Source organism: Triticum dicoccoides, chromosome 7A (genome assembly GCF_002162155.2).
Source record: "Triticum dicoccoides isolate Atlit2015 ecotype Zavitan chromosome 7A, WEW_v2.0, whole genome shotgun sequence".
Taxonomy (NCBI): domain Eukaryota; kingdom Viridiplantae; phylum Streptophyta; class Magnoliopsida; order Poales; family Poaceae; genus Triticum; species Triticum dicoccoides.
The window spans coordinates 397,727,242-397,737,175 of NC_041392.1; the positions used below are offsets into that span (position 1 = coordinate 397,727,242).

Consider the following 9,934-nt stretch of genomic DNA (forward strand, 5'->3'; position numbering starts at 1 on the left):
CGAGGCCATACTGTAAGATTTGGTTTTACAATCACCTTCGCTACCTCGCGGAATCTGTGAGCTTTTGAGTTTTTTTATTAGTTATGAATAACTGCGACAAAATGGATAAATTTGAACTTTTTGAACAATGTCTATGCATTCTTTTGATATTTGTGCGTGCATCCCTATGACGGCTTCATTGGACCTTAACTTCTGTTACAGCAAGGAAGATGCAGGAATGAGGACAGCAAAGCTGCGAGATGAGAAGGAAGTATTAGACAAAGAGCTAAATGCTGATATTGAAGCCAAAAAGAATTTAGAGGAGAATATGCAACAGCTGCGTAGCCGTGTTGATGAGATATCATCACAGGAGAGTGAATTGCAGACAAAGCTTAATAAGATTCTTCATTCAATCCCCAAGCATGAAGATGAGCTTACACGTTTACGCGAGGATCATAACAAGATTGCAAAGGAACGCCAATCTTCAGGGTTAGTCCATAGCAAAGTCCTTTGATCTCGATGGGTTGCTTGTTCGAATCATTCAGTGTATTAACTTTTGCTCTACCATAAATGTTAGTTTTGAATTTTGATGTCCAATACATTATTTTTTAAACTTTATGCAGAGCTAAGTATCTGACATTGAAGCAGAAGGTGGATGAGATAGATACGCAGTTACGTGAACTCAAAGCTGTGAAGCATGAAAGTGAGCGGGATGCTCGATTTTCAGAAACTGTTAAGAGTCTTAAGAGGCTCTTCCCTGGAGTCCATGGTCGCATGACTGAACTTTGTCGGCCCTCACAAAAGAAATACAACCTTGCTGTCACTGTTGCCATGGGAAAATTCATGGATGCAGTAGTGGTTGAAGATGAAAGCACAGGAAAGGAATGCATTAAGGTGCTGCTTTCATGATTTTAGTTAGCTTGTCTTCCAACATTTTTTTATATATTGGAAAACATATTATACTGTCCGTTTTAGTGAATGCTATTACTTACTTTTTGTTTAATTCAAAACGTATTTCTCCAGAATACATAGCACTTGTTAAATGAAATCGAACAACCAGTGCGCCACTTATATTTGCTTGCATGGTTTCCGAAGAGATGTGTGTATGCTAAAAATTGATGTAGTTCCAATCTATGGAATCTTCCTATAATTCATGTGAAGCATTAAAAGAAACTTGGATGGGTTTCAACTTATCAAATGGATGCCAAAGTCACATGGACGTATGGTTGGTGCATGATTAGCACCCTAAGGACGAAAGCACATGATACTCTTATTGCAAGACTTGCCTTGGGCGAACTTCACCTGAATGAGGCTACTGTAGTTCCATATCCACTGTCGTAGAATGCCACACTTTCTTAGCTACCTTGCCCACTTGTCTTACACTCATTATTTTGACATAGTTGTGGCAAACAATTCGTACACCAAAAAGATGTGGCAAACCACACTTTGTAGCCGTTTTTCTGGCAAAACAAAAGATATCAACCAAATAGGAACAGTCCATCAACCACGTTTTGCATTTGTGTTTGTCATGTTATAGAATTTTCTGATTTAAGTTGGTCCTTTACTTTTGGCATCATCCAGAACGTGCAGTAACTTTATGTCTCCTGTGCTGCAGTATTTGAAGGAACAACGTCTTCCTCCACAGACATTTATTCCCTTACAATCGATCCGTGTGAAGCCAATAACCGAGAGGTTGCGTACCCTTGGAGGATCTGCACAGTTGATCTTTGATGTGATACAATATCCTTTTTTTCTGTATCTTGGTGAATTTTGCTGCATGCTCCTTTTTTTTGGGTATCCTTTCGAGTTTTCAGTGATCAAATCAAATGTTCATCTACCAGATGATTTTATCTGCCTTACTGAAATTTGTAATGCATCATTCCATGGAGTGAGAAGAGCTGTTGACATTTATCAACCTTGATCGCCCCCATGTGGATATCCATTTTCTATAAAAATTTCATTTCTGTTTCCCCCAGAAAACTTCAAAGGCCCTTTCACTTATTTTTAGACTAGTATTATTATTCAATTTTGTTTGCACACTTGCTTGCTTGTGGTTTTGTTATTTGGTGCAGTCTTTTGCTTCCTGTGTCAGTTGTCGATGAGCTATATTTCAATGACTTTGTATGGTCAAACGCAAACATTTGTGCCAAATTGTTTGGTTTTGTTTGTCATTTGTGCCTTAACATTATACATTTGATCGAGCTTTGGAGAAAGCAGTTCTGTATGCTGTTGGGAATACACTTGTCTGTGACAAACTTGATGAAGCTAAAACTCTTAGTTGGAGTGGTGAAAGGTACAAGGGTAAGTGCATGCGCTCATGTTCTGAAATGAAATTTTCTAAAAAAAATTATGCTTACTTGGCTCTCACATGTATGTATTTAGTCGTTACTGTCGATGGGATACTTTTGACTAAATCTGGTACAATGACTGGTGGAGTAAGCGGTGGAATGGAAGCTAGATCAAATAAATGGGACGACAGCAGAATAGAATGTACATATCCTTTTTTTTCTATTATTACCAATAGATATGTGCAATATCTTGTAATTTGCCTTACTGGGTCTTCATGCAATATGTGATGTAGCTCTGAAGAAGAAGAAAAGTAAGCTAGAGGCTGAAATGTCCGAACTTGGTTCCCCCAGGGAGTTGCAGAGAAAGGAACTTGCTGTATCTGAGAAAATAACTGGACTCGAGAAAAAGTTACATTACTCGAATGTCGAACAGGTTGGTAGATAGTTTTGACTACCTTGACAATGCTTTAAACTCTCCTAGAACAGTGCTATTTCCTGGCTGTTTCTAATACTATTTCTTGTGTGCAGAATAATCTCAAAGAGAAGCTACACAAATTGGCATCTGAGAAACATAATATTGAGAAAGAAATTGATCATCTGGAGCCAGGAAAGGAGGAGGTGATATATCCATGTGTTCAACTGTTGTTGTTTAAGTCAGGTTCCAAGTGTCACTTGTGCACCAGTCACTAATACATAATTTTCTTAGTTGGAAAGCCGTCTTGCTAAAAACGAACGGGAAGTAAGAAAGCGGGAGAAAAAAATAAATGAGATAGTCGACAGGATCTACAAGGATTTTAGCACGTCAGTTGGTGTGAAGAACATTCGTGAATATGAAGAAAAGCAACTGAAAGATGCTCAAGCACTGCAGGAGAGGAAGCTAAGTCTGAGCAATCAATTATCGAAACTGAAATACCAGTAAGTAATCCTTCATTTATTGTTTTCATGGGAATCAACTGGCCAAGTCTACATTTACTTTCATGTGCATACCTCATATGGCGTTCGGGGCATGATTTTGTTCTGCAGGCTGGAATATGAACAAAAGAGAGATATGCACGCTCCGATTGCAAAGTTAAACAACACACATGAGACCCTAGAGAAGGAGCTGAAGGGCTTGCAGGAGAGAGAAACTCGTGCTAAGGCTGATGCTGAACATATTTCAAATCAGATGGAAGAGCTGAAGGCTGAGGCTGAAGGTAGACTTCTGAAGTATCTTGTCTATTTTTCTGTAGTCCTTGACAAGGATGCAAGTGGGGTGGGATGCGTCCAGCCCGCACCTGCCTTCCCTGCTTGTGGTTGAGCTGGGTTGATGCGGCAGCCCGCATTGCCCGCAAGCTTCGCCGGTTAATGTGGCAGCCTGCATACGCCACAATTTTTAGTCCCAACTAATGCCTGATGGTTTCAGTTGTGCATTTTCAAATACTAAAAACTGAAGAATAAAACAACCAGAAATATGAAAAAAAAAATCCTCTAAGGCCTGGTTGTTTTCTCCATCAAGTTAGAACACAAATCTCATAGCACCTGTATCTTCTCCAACTCGTTCCATCCCCAACCTAGGGCAGCCCGGTGCACGTGGCCCCCGCTTGCGCAGGGTCTGGGGAAGGGTCTGACTACTTTGGGTCTATAGTACGCAGCTTTCCCTACATTTCTGCAAAAGGCTGTTTCCATCTCCATCTTTGATGTTGTAAGAAAATGGCTGCTGACCACAGCACATCATCAAGGCGCATTCCTGTCGTTGAGTGTGATCAGTAACATGAAGTTCTTGATCACGGTCACTTGGTGAAGACTACAAATAGCTTCCCCATAAACCATATGGGAAGCATTGTCTTGTATATCATCTTCGCATGTACCCATCATACTTCAATGGACCTTCAAGCTTCAAGCATATGTCCATTCATCAATGTCTGTACGAAGTTTGTTTATGTTCTTCGAATATATCACTCATAACCTTATGGGAAGCCTCTTCGTGTAGACCATCTTCACATGACCATCACGTGATCATCCTCAAGCTTCAAGCTTGTAGTTCCTCGAGATACCTATCTTGAACTCGCCCTTATCTACCTTGATGCCCATCTTCACTTGATTTCATCCTCACATGGGCTACTTGAAATCTTTCTTTTGTTGCAAGACCATGAGAATCACCTAACCCATATAGACATAGAAAACACATAGTATGAGTTAGTTCACAAAATACAATTCGCAAGTGCTTACCATATCACTAGATCCCATGTGGTACATTATTTGCGCTTGTGTGTTGACCGTCTAGAATTCAATCTTTGAGCTTTATCTTGGTCAACCTTTATCTTTATTCCATACTCTATCAGTCTATCTTGATGTCTTGAAGCCACATTGAACTATTCCCTTCACTTTATTGCTTCAAGACATGATAACCAATATCTCATTTCTCTCATCACCATGTCGAGTTTCTCATGTTTATTAGATTGGTCATTACTTGCTCTTCTAAATGCTTCATCACAATATCTTGAGAGGCACAATGAATTCTTTACCTGAATTACTTGCTTCAAGACTTTATCAACAATGACTCACCATACGAGCTCATCATAATCTCATCTTTGAGCCATATATGGAATTCTTCTCTTTAATCATTGTCTTGAGGTCTTGATCCATCATGACTCAACCCATAAGCCCAAGCATGACAATCTTTGAGTTCTATGATTGAATAGAAAATAATCAATATGAAGTCTACTTCTTGATCATAATAGATTCATCACTAGAACTCAATGATCAAGATGCAAATCTTGATGTTGATGTCATTCATTCCAAATCCATCAAATCTCCTTCATGCATCACTGCTATATATTTCAGTGCAAACATTAGTACATAGGGCTTTGTTAATTACCAAAACCACACATGGGGACTATATTCACTTTCAGCCATCCGTGTCGCTGCGGCTGCTGCACCAATCTGTGGAGATAGAGCGGCGGTGGAGGAATGGCCGGGCTCTAGCCACAATCCAGTAAGGGGAGGCCTTTGGAGCTGCTAATGACTACAGCTTAGGAGAAAGGTTGCCAGTGGAGATGGAGGCGCCGCCGTTGAGTCTACTGTCAGGAGATGTGGGGATATCTTTTAGGCATCTTGTGGATATGTTGGCTGTCCGCTGCAGCCAGCCTGGTTCAATCTGCGGGAACAATGCGGCCATATGCAGTCAACCCACGAGAAAGTATGTGGGCTTGCTTTGGGAGGTGGGACACTGGGTTAGCAGGCAGGCTTGCCACACTTGCACCCGTAGTTCTTGATTGCCAAGTAGGTGGCTCTTTTAGGGATGCTAGTTGGCTGATTCATGTCCCTTGCCATTTAATTGGTTCATTGCTGCTTAATTTAAGTACCAAAGAACCCATATCACAGTTATTGCACCTTATTGTTCCTTAAGCTTAGTTTTCCAGCTCTACCAGAAGTAATGGCATTGTGCATTTGCTTAGTAGTATCCATACCTGAATATGTACTGTTTGGGCTGATAACTTGCTGTTTCCTTTCCATAGAGGTATACTAGTTTCATCCTTGTATTTTGTGCAAAGATTTTCTTATGGAGTTCTGTTGATTGTTTCTAAATGGTGTTTTGAAATGTAATATACATCTGCTAGCGTTCTCAATGTTCAATAAAGCATTTTTTAGCGGCGCTTAATCGTTCTTAAGTGCTGAGTGTTGGCTAGCTTCGCTTCTGCCCTGGGTGCAGATTTTAGCGTTAAGTGTTTTTAGCGCAATCAAGTGGTCGATTTAGCGCTAGGTGCTGGCTGAGTGTGCGCGCGCCTAATCGATGAAATAGCGATGGAAACGGTCGGGCGGGAACAGAAAAGTGTAGACGGGAAGGGAAAGGGGGTATAAAGGCCACAGCCCAAATTGGCCTGGTGGCTAGGGTTGGAAGCGGAGGGGTAAGGAGAGGCTGTTGCGGCAACTCCTGGAGGCATGGCTCCCTGGTCCTCCTTGACGTCCACTCTATTCAGTCAGGTGAAGATTGAGACTGATTCCTCCTCTCATTGTTCTTTATGCAGATCTTACTCCGCTGTTCTGTACTTCTGTACTTCTGTTCTTTAGTTCTTCTTCTTCCTCGTTTGTTCCAGATCCAGTGCAGCAGTGCTCCTATTCCTCCTCTGCAGCTCTGCCTCTCTCCTGTACTCATCTCATTCAGTCATTGCCAAATTTGTCTAGGAATTGCATAAGTATGGAGGCAGGAGATGATGCTACTGCTAGTGATGCTGCATCAGCACAAGAGAGAGCACTGACACTGAAGAGGAACTCAGAGGAATTGCATAACTATGGAGGCAGGAGATGATGATACTGCTAGTGAGAGGAACTGCATTTTATATGCTATTTCAGTTACCTATGTGCTATGTTTCATATTTTCCTGTGTATTCAAAAACAGCCAAATTCAGGCCAATTTACAAAAAGTGCTTAAGCGCATAACTCATTGCTCTAAACTGTGTGGCCTTCCGCTTCGCTTCCGCTTTCGTTTTTTGAACATCGAGCGTTCTTGTGAGTGTCAACCGAGCTCTTGCTGTGAATTTTAAACTGAGCATGCCATACAAAGCGTCTTGTCAACCGAGCTCTTCATAACGAATATCAGCTTGTCCAAAATTTTAGTACATCTTGTTCCTTCTCCATTCACCTTTGTACTGATTCATGAAACTCTTCACTAAAACAGACTGGAAGTTGAAGTCAGATGAATGTGAGACAGCAATTGAGGAACTAAAGAAACAGAATGATAGTGTTGCTGCTGCATTGGCAAAGCTGGATCGCCAAGTGAAGTTAAAGGTAGGTTTCTCTAACAGTACAACTGCTTTCATCGAATATTCATTTAGACAGTTTTAATAGGGTTATGGCTGAAGCCTGTTAAACAATTGATTTCTTTGTTGTTTTTGTTTGGGTTTGTGTTTAGACAATTTATATTGGCAATTTGAAGGCTGATGCAGTAATGAAACCATCGTTGTTCTTATAGGAGGGACAGATAGTTCAACTTAGATCACGCCAGCGTGAGATTCATGAGAAGTGCGAACTGGAGCAGTTAAAGCTTCCTACAGTTAATGATCCAATGGACACTGGATCATCCTCACAGGAACTTGTCCTTGATTACAGCCAGCTTAGTGAAATCTACCTTAAAGAAGTGCAGCTGTCTGACCGTGACAAACTTGAGGCAGAGTTTAAACAAAAAATAGGTATACTAATGGCTGAGATTGAACGCACTGCTCCAAACTTAAAAGCACTGGACCAATATGAAGCACTTCAAACGAAGGAAAAAGAGGTGAGCGAGAAGTTTGAAGCAGCTAGGAAAGAAGAGCGAGAGGTAGCTGACAAGTATAACTCTGTCAAGCAAAGAAGGTATTGCCCAATTATTTTCGTCTCTAGTTATGGTACTGTTTATTTGCTTCTTTATTTTCAATGCAAATGTATGCTGATCGAACTGTGGAGTTTCGATTGAATGATTGGCATATAGGACTAGCAAAATTCTATGGAATTCCACTTTCTAGCACAGCTTAAACTTACGAGCCTGCATTATCTGACCGGAAACCGCAGCTTAAACTTAATATGTCACTTATGTTAGTATTTGTATGTTCAGGAAGTGTTCTATTTTGGAAACCACTCGTCTAAGTGCTCAATTTATGTCAGAGCTCTAATATATTTACACAAGATCTTACTAATATATTCATTGTTGAAAACATGATAATACGTGAGCATCAATTGGTGCTACCCCAACTCTTATCATGTATAATGATGATATGTGTGATGGAGGTGTGGTAGCACCAATTGATGAGAAGCTTGTCCAACATTGTATGTGATGGTTTGGGCATATACACATACACCGCAGGCCTCCAGAAGCGCCAGTGCATATATAACGTGCTGATAATATCAAGAGAAGTTGGGTAGATCAAACTTCTAGCCATGAACAGGGGTGCGTGGAAGTTAGCTATCAACGTGCCAGAACTATGACTATGTTTTCGAGATCTTATGGGTTTCAACTCTAGCCTACCTTAACTTGTTTGGGGCAGTAAGGCATTGAAAATATGATAATATGCTGCATTCTTTTGGAAGAAATCAGACAGTGTTTGATTTCAGCTGACTATAGCCTCAGATTATTGATTATTCTTAATCAAGCATTGTCGGATTTCATGTATCTTTTTCGGTTTCAAGTTAATATATTGCCTGCTCAGGATATATTTTTGGGTCTGAATATTGTTTTGCTTAGGTATGAGCTGTTCATGGAAGCCTTTGATCATATATCTAAAGGCATAGACAAAATCTATAAGCAGTTAACAAAAAGTCACACGCATCCACTCGGAGGAACAGCATATTTAAATCTAGAAAATGAAGATGAGCCATTTCTTCATGGAATCAAGTACACAGCTATGCCACCTACGAAGCGCTTTAGGGATATGGAACAGTTATCCGGTGGGGAGAAGACTGTTGCTGCACTGGCATTGCTTTTTGCCATTCACAGGTAAAATATTTCTGGTAAACATGGCAATATATTCCCTTTATCATGTTCCCTGTTATTAATTAAAAAAGCTGTCTTGTTCATTAGTTAGTTGTAACATTGTTTGCAGTGAATGACTTAGTTATTTATACAGAAATTACATATTGTGCTTAAGTGGTCACATGTTCTCTTCAGGTGCCAATTTTGCTTCTAATACATCTTGGTGTTTCTTCTGTACCCCATGATTATGTAGTAGGTACCATTTTAAATGTAGGATAGATTACGTAATCTATATTTTCTTGGCCTTTGTAACTACAGTTTGGTAGGGTAAATTGCTCTTTTTGAACATCCCCATTTGTTGTGGTGCGTGTGAGCCACATGCAGACCTTTTGTCCAAAACGTAAACATGTGCGGCAATTGTGCAGTTTCAGGCCATCACCATTCTTCATACTGGATGAAGTCGATGCAGCTCTAGATAATTTAAATGTTGCCAAGGTTGCTGGGTTTATTCGATCAAAGTCATGCGAACGTGCTGGCGAAGAGCAAGATGGTGATGGAGGTTGTGGGTTTCAGAGTATTGTCATATCGCTGAAGGATAGCTTCTACGACAAAGCTGAAGCACTGGTTGGTGTTTATCGGGATTCAGAAAGAAGGTGAAAAGTGCACTTTTGTTAGTATTACCTTTTTTCATATTTCATGTACGCTGATCCTTCAACTCAAATCTGACATGCAGCTGCTCCAGAACCCTCACCTTCGACCTTACGAAGTATAAAGAAGCATGAAATCCACTCCTGTTGGAGTCTTCCTACGTGTTAATCTGTGATGGTGACAATTATCGTCAACTGATTCTGTATTTCAACTTGTGTATATGATTAGTGGCATGTAGTTAATGTAGAAGCGGCACAAAACTACAGTACCATTAGAAGTTATATGTGTCTTTGTGTGCTTATATGTTCTGTCTTTGCAAGAATTAGTTTCTTTTGCGGGGTTTTGCAAGAATTAGTTGATGGGCATATATCACCGCACCAGCATGCGGGAACGCCGTGTTCTTCATCTTAGGCATGTTAGGATGCTAAGCGATGGCCAAATGTCTTCCCAGGCATACAAGAGATTGCTTAATTCGACAAGAAATCTTGCCATATCGCAATGACAGGCCAAATGAGGCATGTTGCAATCGATAGTAGGGTAGCCCGGTGCATGTAGCTTTCGCATGCGCATGGTTCAGGTAAGGGTCCGATCACTT

At 40.6% G+C, this 9,934-nt stretch overlaps 1 protein-coding gene across 1 annotated transcript in view; it reads left to right on the forward strand.

The window, feature by feature from the left end:
• The window catches only part of LOC119329166 (structural maintenance of chromosomes protein 1-like), a 12,037-nt gene extending 2,363 nt beyond the window's left edge, over positions 1–9,674 (forward strand). Inside the window, exons 5-18 of the mRNA XM_037602169.1 lie at positions 202–468; positions 603–873; positions 1,595–1,719; positions 2,171–2,280; positions 2,362–2,469; positions 2,561–2,700; positions 2,796–2,885; positions 2,974–3,182; positions 3,291–3,460; positions 6,925–7,034; positions 7,219–7,598; positions 8,464–8,715; positions 9,117–9,344; positions 9,425–9,674. Coding sequence (XP_037458066.1) covers positions 202–468; positions 603–873; positions 1,595–1,719; positions 2,171–2,280; positions 2,362–2,469; positions 2,561–2,700; positions 2,796–2,885; positions 2,974–3,182; positions 3,291–3,460; positions 6,925–7,034; positions 7,219–7,598; positions 8,464–8,715; positions 9,117–9,344; positions 9,425–9,473 — 2,509 coding nt within the window. The 3' untranslated portion in view covers positions 9,474–9,674. The remainder of the gene's footprint in view (positions 1–201; positions 469–602; positions 874–1,594; positions 1,720–2,170; positions 2,281–2,361; positions 2,470–2,560; positions 2,701–2,795; positions 2,886–2,973; positions 3,183–3,290; positions 3,461–6,924; positions 7,035–7,218; positions 7,599–8,463; positions 8,716–9,116; positions 9,345–9,424) is intronic.
• Positions 9,675–9,934: the final 260 nt, after the last annotated feature.